Here is a 17217-nt window from a genome sequence, read left to right as displayed (position 1 = left end):
TTATCTCCTACCCACCTTCCCAGTCTCTTTATAAAAATAAAAATCCCTTTGGTGTCCTAAACAACCCTGTTGCAACCTGAGAAGCTGGGGCCCAAAGCAGATGGGCAGCTCATGTTTCCATGAGCCTCCAGGACAAAGGACCCTGTTTGGAGGAGGGACAACTAATTCAAATATTTCAACACTCAACAAAGATCACCTGCTTGGGGCAGCTCGAGGTACACACTGGGTGGGGCTTATCAGAAGAAAACATTAGGCCAGTGCTCTCAGCCACGGGCAGAGGAGCAGGGGCCCTGTGACAGGGCAGGACGACAGAACCTGACACTAAGCTGCATGCTGGGAAGCAGAGGCCCACAAGGTTCCCATAGAGAACGTGAGCAGTGCGAACAGCCCATCCATCAATATCTTTCTCAACAGCGCAGAATATTAATAAATGAATGTAATTTACAGCTTGAGACCCAAATATTTAAGTGCTATGAGCAAAGGAAGATACAAGAGACACTTTTTGCCCTCAGTAGCTTATTTATAAGTTAAGAGAGAAGAACAGTAGAGGACAGTATTAAAATATGAAAAAAATCGTTCAAACATTAGGTGCCGGGGTGAGGAAGGGGGTGCTGCAGGCCCGAGTCACCCTGGAAGACTAGCCAGGGGAAGGGCCGGTGGGCCTGGAGGTCTACCCGGCTGCTCCTCACACCCCCAGGAACTGGTGACCTTCCAACTGAAACAGTGAGCTCTGCATGACTTTATATAAGCATATTAACAGGAAACAGACAAACACCTGGGCCAGCTCACTGGAGGGAGTGCTCTTAAATAAAATTGCACTTGGCTGAACAACCTAGAGTAAAAAAAAAAATTACAATGGCTCTAAATTATCAAGAGATTGCAGAGGGCCACACAGAGAAACACTGAGATCATTAAACGTAAAAGCCAATGTTTTGATTCCACAGTTAAGTACATGCCCCTTAGACCTCCTCATCTAGTGCTCACCTGGCACAACTCCAACACTGGTTACCTCCATGCTCCAAAAGACTCCACATCTGTTTCCCTGCAGCTGAGCAAGGATGAGACAAAACACACCCAGGCTGGCTGGCTATGGTGATTCATGACCGCTAACCTGGAGAGGGCCCTGGTGCCACCAGCAGTCCAACTACCTCTACCGAGTCCTCTTCACTCTCCTGGACAACCGTCCCATGATCCCACACTTCACCACTCCTCAGACCTCCACTCTGCCGCCCTCTCCCTCAATCTGCCTGATGAGCCTGCTCCCTGCTGCACTGAAATAACAGAAGCAATTAGAAAAGAACTTGCAAACACCTCAATCACCACCTCCAAGAGTACCTTCTCCTCCACTGCCCAGGGAGTTGTCCTTGCCCCAAGGTCAGGTCCTTGCCCCAAGGTCAGCCTCCACGTACTTAACTGGTTTTCTTACTACTCCCCTGACAGCTCCTTCTCAGAGTTCTTCATAAGAGTCTACTAGTCCCCAAACTGCCGAGTGCTGGAGTGGCTGTGGCTCAGTCCTTGGATCTATCTCTTCCCTGTCTGTATTCATTTCTTGGTGATCTCATTCAGTGCAGTAGAAATACCACCTACAGCCAACAATTCCCAAACTCTACACTTAGAGACTCAAATGCTTAACCACATCTCCTGTTGAGTAGTTAACATGCATCTTAAATGTTAACTTGTCTACAGCTGGGCTTCCAATATTCTACCTCTTCCCTGCTTCTCACCCAGTCTTTCCCATCTTAGCAAATGGCAACTCCTCCCTTCCACTTGCCCAGAAAAAAAAACTTGGATTCACCCTTGATAAGAATTATCTCCTTTCAAACTACATGTAAATGTCTAGCAAATCCCGTCAGTTCTATCTTCAAAATACATCCAGGATCCAACCACTTCTCAGTACCTCCACCACAATGGTTCAAGCCAATAAGACATCACACCATTAAAATAATCTCCTAAGTGACCCCTGGCTTCTGCTCTTACCCCTAAAGTCTATTCTCAATTTGGATGAAAAAGGGTCCACATACTAAACCTAACCAGCTCAGGGGAGGCCTGCTTGGGAGGCCTTACAAACTCAGAGACCAAAATTAACCACATAAGGATGGTCTGAACATAAAAATTCCTAACTAAAAGCAAGTCATGGAGGGTAGTCACATCCTGGGCCTGTAGTTTTCCTGACAAAGGTCAATCTTTACCTTAAGTGAGCCCGTCTGCTGTCTTTTTGCATCTAAGATAACATACCCTTGGAATGTCAGAGTAATCCCTTTTTTACCAGACACTTCTGGGCATAGCCCACCTCACCAGAGAACACAAGACCACAGAACCATTCATGGGTATCTTGTTTCCTGCATACCATCTCTATGTACTGTAAATGCTAATTATTAATTCTCCTGTACCTACTAATGTAAAAGAAGTATGTGTCCCTCTGTTTTACATTTTATCAAGTCTCAGGGATTTCCCCCCTTTGCTTTCTCCCACCCCCTTAATCTACCACCATTGACTCATGTAACCCTCCTTATATCTCCTCCTTTGATTTAATATATAAAATAAGCTGTAAAACTGTCATTCTCTGGAGCACTTTCTTAATCCGTGGAGATTTTCCCTCCCCAACAATTGTCGTCAGTTTGGCTCAAATAAACTCATTAAAATTCTCTACAGGTTTGGACATTTCTTACCTCCACATCAACATAAAAGCAAAGTCTGAAAGAAATCCCTCCTGGGGATTTTCTTGTACTTAGCAGAAAACCTAAATTCCTTGCAGTGACCTAGAGGACCTTGTAGTCTGCCCCACCCCACATTACCTTTTAACCTAGCCTCATACTTTCCACCCTCACTCAGCTAAAACTATCTGATCCTGCAGTTTCTGGAACAAAGCAAGGCATGCTCCTGCCTCAGGGCCTTGGTACTGGCCGCTCCCAGTTTAGAAATATTCCTTCAACACCTCATATCTACATGGCTCACTTCCACACCTCCTTTAGGGCTTTGCTCAAACAATCACCTTCTCAGTGGCTTCCTCCTAATTATCATTTACATTTCAAACATTCCCCATTCCCTATTTCATCCTTTCCTGCTTATTTTTCTCCAGAACACTCAACTACCATCTGATATATTTTTTCCTTATCTGTTTACTGTCTCCCCAATTATATAGTAAGTTTCACAAGGGCAGGAATCCTTTGTCTATTTTCTTCTCATACTCATAGCTGTATTCCCAGTACTAAAACAGTGCTTATACTTAAAAGCTTCTCAATAAATACTTATTGAATGAATCAGTGATGGGGAATACCAAACAAAAACTTATTGATTGCTATAGAACACTAAACTTTCAGACAAATATTCAACATCTGGAAGGTACCCCATGGGAAGCTGGCTCTCTCCTCCTCCACTTATTCCTCTTCCCCTCCAAGCCAAGAGTCTACACTCAAATCCTATCAAGAGCAGGAACTGACCTAAATGAGCATGCTAGGTGAAAAGTTATAAGAACTTTAATATCATAATGTGTAGCCAAATATTTGGATTTTTGCAGCTTGAGCTTTAAAAGTGCTTCAAGGCATGATTGCCTTCCTGGACTCCAAAACCATCTGCAGAGCAAGCAGCTCCCAACTGATAAATCCTATGTCTTGTATCAACAATAACTATCAATCCCTGGACTATAATTGTGTGATTTTAAAAAAAATCACCTTTTATTCTACAGGCCTGTACTGAAACTAGAATATTGATAAATGCTTAATCATATATTTACCCACTGTTCTCATCTCACAACCCCACTTGCTTTATGTAGAGAGGAGGCGAGTTAATTAAAATGCCAAATCAAGCTACATTCAGAGATTGCAATATGCCTATTAGCCAGGCCAGGACACCTGCAAAAGAGAGAAAGATTTCTGCTGAAATTGCTAACAACCCATTTCCCACACCTGTGGAAGGGAAAACAGGAAAATCAGAGTCTTTAAGTGGCTGCCCTACACAAAATAAAATTGTTCATTCTCTATGGATTAAAGGCTGGGAACTGCCCGTAGGCCTTTCAAACTACAAACTCTTCCCCTTCCTTTTCCTCACTGTATATCCATATCAAAGGAAATGGGTAAACAAGGTCTTTCAACTATAACTCATAGAAACCAAAGAACAATATATGAACTGGATGACACTTAGGGCTTTTTCTCCCTGTCTTAGGTTTTTGTCTTTGCTTTCTCTCGTCTTTGCTTTCCTCCCTCTTTAATAAACTTTCCTTTTGTCCCTAACTTCAGCGTATGTGTTCAATTCTTTCTACACTCTCTGCCAAAGACCCTCTTCTCTCAGCACAGGCCTTGGCCTCCCCACCACTCAGGGGAAATTTGCCCTGTCCTGCATTAGCTTGACCACTGAGTCAGCCTGATGTCTGTGTATGTGTGTGTGTGTGTGGGGGGGGGGGGTCTTGTTTCCCCTAGCAACCCATGTCTTTGATCTTCAGCTCCTTGCAACTTCTGCCTTTAAAAACTTTGCCCTATTTCCCCCAATTTGGAGCATATTCTCTGGTTGGCAACTCATTATCCACATATACTCTCTTATTTAAAAATTTCTCAAGGATCCTCTGGACTTTAGTTATGTAGGTTGGGTATGATTTGTGGCCACATGGAGAGTTCATGTTCCACCTGACAGACAGCTGCTCCTGGGTTCCAGCCAATGGTTGCCAAATGGCCTAGGTTTCTAAGAGAAGAAGCTGGGGTTTTACACAATAAAGTCTTCTTTTAAAGTGTTCAAAGTTGCTACAAAGTTCTGGACAATGAAATATAAGGAAAAGTCATAAGTCAGGGCTGCTGAGAAGTCTCCTCGAAAAATCAGGTTTTTCCTTACCCTTCCTCATTTCTGCTGCGTACAACATGAAGTAGATGTCTGGAGCCCAAAAAGCCATCTTAAGGCCATGAGGGATCAGGAAGATGAAGCTGTGTCCTAGCTCACTAAAGCAGAAAGAGAGAAGTCTGGCGGCCCTGATGACAGTGGAGATGCCGTACCAACCTGGGACACTTACCTCCAGTTTTCAACAGCCGTATGGTTTAGGGTTTTCTGTTATACACAACCAAATATAATATAATCCTGACTAATACTAGTGTCAAATGCAATGGAGGGGTAGGGATTTCTAGCACAGAAAAGAGGCTCTACAGACCAACTCCTCAGTGAAACTGGTGAAAAAATTTTTTTTAATGGAAAGTCTCTGGAAATAGTCTTAAAGGCGTACAACAAATGAAGAAACATTTATTCATAAAAACCTACTATAGTTTGGTAAGATCAGCTGTGGTACTTGAAGCATGATCCTATTCCCTCCCCTCAGAATCTCCACTCCAGATGAAAATCACATGCAAAAGAAAGAAACTAAACTGCTATCACCATAGACTAAAATTAACTCAAAATGGATCAAAGACCTAAATATAAAACCTGAAACAATAAACTGCACAGAAGAAAACATATTAAATGTATTAAACACATGAACCTTGGATTTAGAGAAGACTTTATGGATTTGACCTCAAAGCCAAGGGAACTTAAAAGTAAAAATAAATGAATGGAATTATATCAAAACAACAAGCTTCTGTACAGCAAATAAAACCATCAACAAGGCAAAGAGGCAGCCATCTGAATGGGAGAAGATATTTGCAAACTCCTCAGAGAAGAGCTTAATTTCCATAATATATAAAGAATATATACAACTCAACAATAAAAAAAAACCAATCCAATTAAAAAATGGGCATGAACAGACATGTCTCCCAAGATGATATACAAACGGCCAACATACATGTGAAAAGATGCAAATCAAAATCACATTGAGATACCACCTCACACCTGTAAGAATGGCTATTATCAACAAGACAAGTAATAACACATGTTGGAAAGACTGTGGGGGGGAAAGGAACCCTCAGACACTGCTGGTAGGAATGTAAACTGGTACAGTCACTACAGAAAACAGTATGGCGGTTCCTCAAAAAACTTAGAATTACCATATGACCTAGCAAGCCCTCTTCTGAGTATTTATCCAAAAAACTCAAAAATATTTATCCATAAAGATACAAGCACGCTGATGTTCAGAGAGGCATTGTTCAGAGCGGCCAAGGCATGGAAACAACCAAAGTGTCCATCGACAGATGACTAGATAAAGATGTAGTACACATACGTAATGAAATATTACTCAGCCATAAGAAAAGATGAAATACTCCCATTTCCGACAATGTGGCTAGATCTTGAGATTATCATGCTAAGCAAAATAAGTCAGACAGAAAGAGTTGAGAACCATAATGGGATATAAAACTAAAAGTAATAGACTGGTGCTCCCTCTCTTCCAGCTCCCAGAGGGCTTTCTTCCCAAGAAGGGCAGGTCATCAGCATTTCTCATCCTGATGCTGAGGCTAAGTTGTAGGCAAAGCTGCCAAAAAGTGGAGGCTCCCTCCTTCCATCCAACCCCCACTGACAGAAGGCACCACCTTGAGCACAGTACACCCTGGCTGTCCTGCCCTGGCTCACTGGTGGTTCCACGTCAAGAGAGGAAAGCTGAGCAGAAGTGCCCATCACCACCCCTGCTAAGCTTCCCCAAGACCTCCCCAGGCACTCAGCTCCTGAAGTGGGGAAATCACCCAGAGAGAAACGTGCTATCATCCCCAGCCCCAGTGCCAGAGCCATGGGACTCAATCATTCTGCTGGGGTGAAATCAGGCAATCAGGAGAAGACTGGTAGACTAACTGGACCTGTAGGCTGAACTGTAGGTTAGCTAGTTTGCAAGAGTGAACCAGAGAGAAAAGAGATACTAGGGAAAGCCTGCCTTGGGTCGAAATAAATCTCAAAACATCAATCTTAAGAACTATCCCATCAAAGGAGTCTTGATTTGGATGCACCAGTTGGTGGAGCAATTTATGCTGAAGGGCATTGCTGAAAACAATAGATCATCCTATAATTAGTGCGCTTAAAAACTGCTTAAGGTCAGGAAAAAAGAAAAAACCAAAATAACATCATCACTAGTTGACCGTGAGCATACTCAATGTTGTGCCCCCTAAGGAGCAACACCAACATCAGATGGGACAGGCTTAATGGGTGGTGAGGAGAGAGATGCTACTAAAATAATCTAGTCGGTCACTAAATAATAAAAAAGCAAATAGCAGTAATAACAAGCTCCTAGAGCAAGTGGGAGTGAGGAAGTAGCAATACCCAGAGTTGTCTAAAACATCTAGTTTCTAATAAAAAAAACTATGAGACATACAAAGAAATAGGTAAGTATGACCCATACAATGGGAAAAAAAGCAGCCAAGAGAAATTGCCAGTAATTGCAACCAGATGTAGGATTTAAAATATAAAGACAGAAACCATTAAAACCAGTATAAGGAAATACAGGAAGAGATGATGACAATGTCACATTAAATAGAGAATACAAATAAGGAAATAGAAATTATAAAAAGAACCAAATGGCAATTCTGGGGTTGAAAAGTTTAAATGTAATGAAAACTTCACTAACAGGGCTCAACAATAGATTTGAACTGACATAAGATTAGCAAACACGACAGATCAAAGAGATTATGCAAACTAAGAACAGAGTTAAAAAGAATGAAGAAAAATGAACAAAAACTCACAGAAATGTGGGACACTATTACCCACACCACCACGTACATAATGAGGATACTAGAAGGAAAGGAGAAAAAAAATAAACACTGACTAAAAACTTCCCAAATTTAGCGAAAAAATAACCTACACATCCAGAAAACTTGATGAATTTTAGATTCGAAGACACAAAAACACTGAAAGTAAAAGAATGGAAGAAGATATATGATTTGTGGGGGTTCAGAACGAGTCACCCCAAGATGTGCCTCTGTGGTATGCAGATTGTTATGAGTTAAAGACGAGTTTAGCCAAGGTCTCAAGAGAAACTTCTGCACCTCCCTTAACTACCTAGAAGAATTTGAAGTAGGGGTTTAAATCATAGTAAGAGATTACCAGGAATAACCTCTTTTGACCTATCTTTAAGGCAGATAAATTTCTACTTACTAAACATCTGCTTTTGTCATCCTACAATGACCCTTTGAAGTCCCCAAGGTACTATACCTTATCCCTCACTCAGAATGTCACACATATCATACCCAAGTGCCCCTTCTGTCTCTGAACCCTCTCATGCACGTGGGGCCTCTGAATCTTCCCTGTATGCAGGGTTCCCATACATCTGTATGTAATTAAATTTGGTTATTTTCTTTTGCCAATCTACCATATATATTTGATTATTAGATCAGCCAAAAGAGCCTCAAGGGTAGAGGAGAGTTTCTTCCTCTTCACCACATGTGAACAGTAACTACAAGAAAGCTGGTGTGACTATAATATCAAACAAAATAAACTTTAAAACAAAAAATGTTACCAAAAACAAAGAAGTACTTTTTATAATGATGAAAGTCAATCCATCAACAACACAAAAATACATAAAGCAAGAACTGACAGAAATGAAAAGAAAAAAAGACAATTCAACAATAATAGTTGGAGACTTCAATACCCACTTTCAATAATGGGCAAAATCCAGGCAGAAGGTCAACAAAGAAATACGTGATATTGTGATTTATAATAAATATCCATTTGGTCTTCCTCTCATTTCTGGCAGAGAGTTACTAAAACTCTAGGAACTTCCTAAACCAGAAGAGTAATTAAGGAGTCTTTCTTTATGTTAATGAGGTAGGTGGCTTTTGGAAAGCCCTGTAGATCACTTATGGATGGCTGCTGGAGGAACCAACCAATTGATTAGAGAGTTGGAACTTTCCGCCAGACTCCAGACTTCGGGAGGAGCTGGAGATCGAGTTCGATCACCCATGGTCAATGATTTAATCAATTGCACCTTTGTAGCCTCCATAAAAAACAAACAAACAAACAAACAAACAAACAAAAACAGGGTTCAGAGAACTTCCAGGTTGGTGAACATATGGAGACTGGGGAGAGTGGCTCACTCAAAGAGGGTGTGGGAGTTCTGGGCAGCTTCCCACAGCTCTTGCACTATGCATTTCTTCCCTCTGGCTGTTCTTGGTAAGTAAAATATTTCTTGAGTTCTTTTAGCTACTCTAACAAATTAATCAAACCAAAAGCCGGTCATTAAGAAGCACAGGATACAACCCGGACTTGCGACTGGTGTCTGGAGTGGCAGGGGGCGGTCTTGTAGGACTGAGCTCTTAACCTGCGGGATCTGATGCTATCTCCAGGTAGACAGTATCAGAATTGAGTTAAATTGTAGGATGCACAGATAGTATCCAAGAATTGCTTGGTGTAAGGGAAAAAAATCCACATGTTGAAACTAGTATCGGAATCACAAAATAGAAGACAAAAACAACACTATAAACCAACTAGACTTAACTGATTCCTATAGAACCCTCCACCCAATAACAGCATAATATACATTCAAGTGCACATGGCACATTCTCTATGATATACCACGTTTAGGCCATAAAAAAAAAACCTCAATAAATTTAAAAGAACAGAAATAATGCAAAGTATATTCTCCGACCACGATGGAATCAGAAATCAGTAACGGAAAGAAATTTGAGGAACTCACAAATATGTGGAAATTAAACAATACAATCTGAAACAATTGGTGGGTCAAAGAAGAAACCATAAGGGAGATAAAAATGAGATGAATGAAAATTAAGATACAATCTACTAAAACTTATGGGATGCAACTAAAACTACGTAAAGGGAAATTTTTAGCTATAAATGCCTGTATTAAGAAAGAAGAAGGATCTCAAATTAGCAACCTAACCTATTGCCTTAACACACTGGGCAAAGAAGACTAACCCTAAAGCGGGCAGGAGGGTGTATTAATGTCCTAGGATTGCTACAACAAAATGCCACAAATTGAGTACTAGAAATTCATTCTCCCACAGAACTAGAGGCTGGAAGTCAAGATTTTCCTTTTGCGGGCTCTGGAGGAGAACCTGTTCTTGCCTTCCTCCTACCTCCTGGTAATGGTCATCAATCCTGAGAATTTCCTGGTTTATAGAAGCATCACTACAATCTGTCTCTGTGATCATGTGGCTTTCTCTTCTCTGTGTCTTCACCTGATATTCTTATAAGAGCATCAGTAATTGTATTTAATCCAGTATGACCTCTTATGAATACAGATACAAAATTCCTCAACAAAATAGTAGGAAATCAAATCTAGCAACATAGGGAAAGATTACATGCCTTAACCAAGTATCCCAGGTATGCCAGTTTGGTTCTACATCCAAAAATTAATTAATGTAATATACCATATCAAAAAGCAAAAGACACATGGTCATCTCAATAGACACATCTAATAAATCCAAAATCCTCAACAAACTAGGAATTGAAGGGAACTTCCTCAACCTGATAGAGGACAACTATGAAAACCCACAGCTAACATTGTACTTCATGGTAAAAGACTGAATGGACACTTTCCCCCACTATGATCAAGAACAAGATAGATTCCATTTATATGAAATGTTCAAAATAAGCAAATCTATAGGGACAGAAAGTAGATCAGTTGTTGCTTAGGCATGGAGGTCATGGGGAGATGGGGAGTGATAGCTAAAGGGTACAGGGCTCCCTTTTGAGGTAATAAAAATGTTCTAATATTGAGTTGTGATGACTGCACATAACTTTGAATTGTAGGGCATGTGAATTATAGCTCAATAAATCTGTTTTCTTTTTAATGTAGTAGACCATTAAAATAAGAATTGGGGAGGATATGCCTTTGGCATTCATAAAAACCTAAACAAAAGAGGTTGCGGGAAAAGTCATGAAGCAATAGGAAAAGTAGTGGAAGGACTGCCAGTGTACACAAGGAGACTCAACTAGCAAAAACCCACAACCACCCACCATTCTTCAAGGAGAATGGATAAAGTTTGCTATATTCCCACAACAGCATAATGCACAGCAGTGAATCTTAGAAATGTAATGTCTAGTGAGAAAAGCTAGTCACAGAAGACTAAACATACTATGATATCATTTTTATAAAGCTCAGAAACGAGCAAAATTAAATTATTTATTGTTCATGCATTCATAGATATGATAAAACTTTACCAAAATAAATAAATAAATAAAAGCTGGGTTACAAAGAACCCAAAATTGAGGATGGTGGTCCACAGTGAGTCTTCTAGGGGTGGTGCCATAGCACTGATAATAGTCTCATTCTTGGGCGAGGTGCTGTATTCACCAGTGTTATCTATTTCATTATGCTTTAATGCTATATGTGTGTGTGTGTATACACAGTATATGCTTATGTGTATTTCCTTTATATACAAAAAACTGATAAAATAATGTAGGAAAAGTCTTAAAAGTGAACACGGGAGTGGAAAGACAAATACAGATGATTCTTTCTGGAAGACTGAGAAAAGGGAGGGGAGAAACAGTCCAACAGCTACTGGGAGACACAAAGTAGGGAGAGATTTTAGATGAAGGCAAGTTGGATGCCTTTATAGGCAGAAAGGGAGAAGTCTGAAGAGAGAAAGAAAGACCAGAGGTGAAGAGAAGAGGAAAGATGAACAATAATGGCTCTAGAACAGGTAGAGAGGAAGGGGGAGGGGTTAAGGACACTGGTAGAAGAGGTGACCTTAAAAAGAAGCAGGCTGTCCTGAGACTAGAGATGAGTGAAAATAGATTGTACATCTAAATGAAATTTGGGGATGTGTGTAGATACAGGCAGAAAGGTGGAGAAAATCATACACAGTGGTATCAATTTCCTCAAGGTAGGTAGCACGGTCATTTTTTGAGAAAAAGGAAGGCAAAGACTGAGCACTGCCAGTGGTGAAGGTTTATGACAGTCACATTAAGTTGACAAGGAACAAGTGAAAGGCATTTGCAGGGACAATTAAAAACAAGAAATTGCTAGCAGCACCAACCACATGACCACCGGAATTTCTCTAGCGATTCTGTCCCTCTGGTGTAGGAGCAAAGGCAGTTTGCAGCACTGACACAGCACAGCAGGATGCAGGATACAGGAATCCAGGGGGTGGTGGGTAAAAGAATAGTTCAGACTGTAAGCCCAGCAGTCTCAGGATAGAGAAACAGAGGCTGGAGTCAATAATCATAGTAATAGACTCACTGACAGGCAGCTTTAAAAAAAAAAAAAAAGTACATCTATAATGTGAGCAGTTTGGTAAAAGAAAGAATATATAGAAAAGAGAGACTAGACCAAAGATGTTAATACTGGTTATCTTTGAGTTGCAAGAATATATTTTCTTATTTCTAAAAATTGATAACTAGATGCAGCGAAAGCAAACAATGAAGGAAGTTTACCAATATGCTAATAACAGTTATCCTGAGTGGCAGGAATAAAAGGAAATTTTCCCCTTTTGGTCTTTATTTTCAAATTTTTGTTATGGAATTAACTTGCTATTATAATAATAATTTTTAAAAATAATTTTAAATATTTCATGCCCAGTGCAGAGTACTTTTTAGTTTCTGAAGGAATCAAGCCTTCAAAAAAACCTGCTACATTCTAAAAGAACAGATTTCACAACTGCGGCTGTTTTTAAAGTCTTATTTGCTGTTAATTACATCACCAGTCAGTCTCTGCTTTGCCCTCTATCTCATCAACCTTTGACCTGATCAGATTTTCTCTTTTTAGTTAAAAAAAAAAAAAAATTCAAACATTTCAGAATTTTACTTGGCAATAATTCCAGTCCTACAGATAAAAATAATACTGCATACACTTGCGCATGGCTATTTCCTTGATACCTATGTTATGGTATCAAGGAAAAGGAATACGTCACTGGGCCATCTCCAACCCTGCAAGAAGAAAATGTATGTCAGATAAAGAAGCATTTAAAATCCAGCTCTCTCACCCCCACAGTCTATCACCCAGTTACTCGTGTTGGTACCCACCTGGTGCCCAGTTACTCATGTACCAACTACACTCTGTGCTCTTGACTACTACTGGCCTCTGACACTCTAGACACTCAGGCTAGAGTGCCAACATTCTCTACTGAGAAGACAACTCTGTGGGGAATTGAGTACAACAGAGCCGCCTCTCAGTTCTTTTTTTAGGCTTTTCTGCCACCTTCAGTCTAGATGGGGTTGGTCACTATGGAAGGCCTCTAGCGAGTATGCAGCAGCTCCATTCCCAGTTCCCTCTCAGACTGTTTTCTTATGCTCAAAGCTCCAGTCCGTGGGCCAAAGTCCAAAACTCCTGGCATGAAAAACAGGGCCTTCTATAATCACTTTTCCAGCCTTGTCAAGCCACTCACAGCCATGCTCCCCCCAACATATCTTTCCTTTCCCATCCCCTGGGCCTTTGCACATGCTGGTCTCTGCCTGTGCCTTCATTCTACTGTGTGCAACTGCCAAGGCCTGTTCCTCCCTTAAGACCTCACTCAGGCACAACCTCTTGTGGAAGCTTATTGCATCCCTTCCTCCCAGGAAGGGCCAACCAACCACTCTTGTCTGTGAGGGCTGTTCTGTGTAGACATCTATTCCAGTATCTATGATTGTCAGCTCCAAGAGCAATGGGGCTGACTTCTATTTATCTTTGCACCCCCCTGCTGGGTCCAGCGCCAGGCAAACAAAAGGTGCTTCAAGTTTGTGGACTGAAGGCTGAATGACCCAGGTCATGGATCATCTCCCTTTCAAGGTTACTGCTGCCTCAGAGCGGCTTCTGAAGAGAAAACAATGAGGGGGGAATCATGCTATAAATCACTCATTCAAGAACGATTGTGGTGTACTTATTATGCGCTATGGAGCCCATTTTTTAAATGATACAAAACTGGTCTCCACTTACAAGCAGCACTGAGTAGCAGAGAAAAACTATATTCAGAAAAGATGGTATGCCAAGAATCAAATAAGTCTGGAAGAAAATACTTTTCTGAGAAAGTCAGACAGGTCTGACTGGAACTCATTCCAGATCTGCCTCTTACTAGCTGTAGAATCCTGAACAAGTTACTTCACTTCTCTCTGCCTCAGTTTTCCCATCTGTAAGTATGATTAACTCTGACCTCATATTCTACCACTTCTTCCCACTGCCCCAGCCATTCTGGTTTTCTTACTGATCCAAAAAACATTCAGGTCACTCCTGACTTAGGATCTTGACCTGCTGCTTCCTCAACCTAGAACACTTCTCCCAAATTTGAATCATATAGGTTCCTACTGAAATTCCACCTCCTCAGAGAATGCTCTGACCAGCTGCTTAATATAGTATATTCCCCTCCTGTGTCATTTCTAATGCCCCTACCCTGATTTATTTACTTCACAGTCTTATCAATAGCAGAAATAACACTACAGTAGTCTCCCCTTATCCACAGAGGATATGGTCCAAGACCTCCAGTGGATCCCTGAAATCAGATAGTACCAAACTCTATATATATTATGTTTTTCCTTTACATACATACCTATGATGAAGTTCAATTTATAAATTAGGCATAGTAAGAGATCAAAAACAATAACTAATAATGAAGTAGAACTGTAACGCTATGGTGTAATAAGTTATATGAATGTGGTCTCTCTCTCTTTCGAAATATCTTATTGTACTCTACTTACCTTTTCACCCAAAGGAAAACCTTTATGGCTTCTCTTTGGCCTATCTAAAGTGCCAGCATCACTACTCTTGCGCATTGGGGTCATTATTAAGTAAAATACGGGTTACTTGAACACAAGCACCGATAACCAAGACAGCTACTAAGTGACAAACAGGTAGGTAGCAAATGTTGCATGGAGAAGCTGGATAAAGGAATGATTCATGTCTTGGGTGGGAGGGAGCAGGATGGCATGAGATTTCATTACACTACTCAGAACGGCTTACAATTTAAAACTTATGAATTGTTTACTTCTAGAATATTCCATTTAATGATTTGGAACCTCAGTTGACCATGGGTAATTGAAACCACAGAAAGCGAAATCATTGGTAAGGGGGGGCTACTATATTTGTTGACTCTTCTTTCTATATCTTCTACTAAGATATAAATTCCTTGAGGTCAGGGTCTTGGTCTTAGCTGGGTCCCCAGTGTTGAGAATGCTGGCACAGAGTAGATACAAAAAATATATATTTGTTGAGTAAATGGTGACAACAAGAAAATAATACCTACATCAAAGGGTTCTGTGAAGGTTATATGTACACAGAGGAATATAAAGTGCTTAATATAGTGCCTAGCACATAGTAAGCTCGGTAACGTTGGCAAATACTACTATCGAAGGAATCAAGAAGAGGGGGAGGTCAACACCGTTAGAGGCAGTTACAGAAAGTTTCAAAGATGAGGCAGGTCTTAAATTTGATCTGGAAGGATAAGGATTTCTCTGAAGGGGGAGGGCAAGGTGTACCATGATGATACTGCAGGGGGGTTGGAAGTGTCTCCTCCTCTGTATAAGTCACCCATCCCCCACATGTGCTCTCTTCCACACCACCATTAAATGCAGTCATCACACTAAGAATCATCATCTCTTCCAGACTGCCTGCCCATCAATCTGCTTATCTTTCATTTTCTATACCACCAGAGCCTAGACAAATTTCACTACAATAGGACATTCAATAATGTTGTTGAATTAATTTCAGAAATCTGTAGAAAAAGCACAATTTAACTCTTCAGACCAGCAAACCAGGCCTAGGTGTCTATTCTAAAGAAATACTCAAGTGTCAGCATTAAAAATCATGTACAAGGATATCCACTACAGCCTGGCTTGTGAGGAAATAAAAAAAAAAAAGAAGCAACTAGAATGTTTCCACAGGGAAACAATAAACATACTGTGGTATCCATACTGGGCTGAGATTACACTGAATACAACAGATCTTTATGTACCAATCTTTATGAAACAATCTCCAAAAGATATTGGGGGTGGGGGGAGGTTGGAGAATACAAACTATATGATTCTGTTTATCTAAAACAAACAAATTTTTAAAACACACATAGAAAACCTAAAGATTTTTCTGAACATAAATACACATTTAACCACTATATTTTCAGCTCTTCAACACCACCTGAAACATAGTTAAGTTTTCAATAAATTTTTGCTGAATGATTTAAAACATATGTGCATGAATAGAAAGGATTAGAAAACAGATCTGCTTTTTACGCTAATATTTCTGCACTGTTTGCATTTTAAGAGATCACATTAATGGATTACTTATATAATTAAAATGAATTCAAAATAGCTCTAAAAAAAAAAAAAAAAAAGCTGCAGGACCATAAAGGAGTCCAGGCACCAACTCTGAATAACGTCTCCAGATAATATTTAATCGTCTTGAGCAATTAGGGCTCTTATACAGCAACTCAAGGCTTTATTTACCTTTCCAGCATCAGACCCGTTAATAGCATAAAAATGGACAGAAAAATGTCGCGTTTTACATTGTTCCTAAAAACCAGTTAATAGTATGCCCTTTCTAAAGGGTACTTAACTCCCTTTGGGCAAACCACGACCCCCCTGGGGGTGGGGTTTTCGCGCTCCGCCTTCCCAGCGCACCCTTAGGAACCGAGTAAGGACCGCAGGTGAGCAGGTGGGCGTGGCAAATCCTCTAGGTATGTGTGCGCTGACTGCGCTGGGGGAAAGGAAACTTACTTTCCCACTGGCCCTTTCTCTAGCTGTAATCTGTCTCTCCTTCTCAGGCATCTTCTCTCGGAGGAATCAATTTCTTCTGTGATGCGGCCCACAGCCCAAAAGGTCACCTGGTTAGTGGAAAAGAAGCGCGGTGTTAAAACCCTGGGAGAAGAGGAACGGGGTGTGGATGGCATCTTTGCGTTCAGCTCTAACCCGAGGAGGGGGTCTAGAAACCAGTGCCACCACGTCGGACGAGGGCATTGGCTGTCCTCACCCCACGGACTAATTCAAAGTTGTGCGCCACCGCGCCCCTGACCCTTGGGGGCGCCAGCTTGAGAGCGAGATGGAAGGGTGGGCCTTGGACCCTCACCCGCAACCGGAGGCAGGCCTGCCGGTGCCTCAGTATCCCTGGTCAAGCCAGGACCCCTAGCAGAGCCCGTCCTCCCTCCAGGGTTTCCGCTACCTCGGACCGGTGCGCTGTGGACTCGGTCTTCAGCTCCGGCGTCTGCTGGGGTGGAATGGAGGGCGGACGAACCGCGCAGAGCCGGGAGGGAGATGCAGATCCCAGGGGGCGATGCGGTGTGGCGGGTGCCCGCTTCGGGTCCGCTCTGCACAGCTCCCTTTCCCGCTCCGTGCCTGACTCCGGGGCACCGCAGGTCCCTGACGCCGCAGCCGCGGGAGTGAACTCCGCGCCTGGAAAATCGATCCGAGACGCGCAAGGGCCTCCCATTGGTCTCCAACGGGTGGCAGGCTCTGGACTAAGGGCCA

The 17217-nt window shown here is 41.5% G+C and overlaps 1 protein-coding gene across 1 annotated transcript in view; it reads right to left on the bottom strand.

Annotated features, from left to right (window-relative positions):
• Positions 1–17051, bottom strand: part of ATP7B (ATPase copper transporting beta) — a 79286-nt gene extending 62235 nt beyond the window's left edge. Inside the window, exons 1-2 of the mRNA XM_016131381.2 lie at positions 16913–17051; positions 16471–16577 (exon numbers count right to left, since the gene is read on the bottom strand). Coding sequence (XP_015986867.2) covers positions 16471–16521 — 51 coding nt within the window. The 5' untranslated portion in view covers positions 16522–16577; positions 16913–17051. The remainder of the gene's footprint in view (positions 1–16470; positions 16578–16912) is intronic.
• Between the last annotated feature and the right edge of the window lie 166 nt (positions 17052–17217).

This window comes from Rousettus aegyptiacus, unplaced genomic scaffold (genome assembly GCF_014176215.1).
Source record: "Rousettus aegyptiacus isolate mRouAeg1 unplaced genomic scaffold, mRouAeg1.p scaffold_m13_p_11, whole genome shotgun sequence".
Classification (NCBI taxonomy): Eukaryota; Metazoa; Chordata; class Mammalia; order Chiroptera; family Pteropodidae; genus Rousettus; species Rousettus aegyptiacus.
Note: the sequence above shows the minus strand (reverse complement) of the source record. Positions and strands in the feature narration are given on the sequence as shown.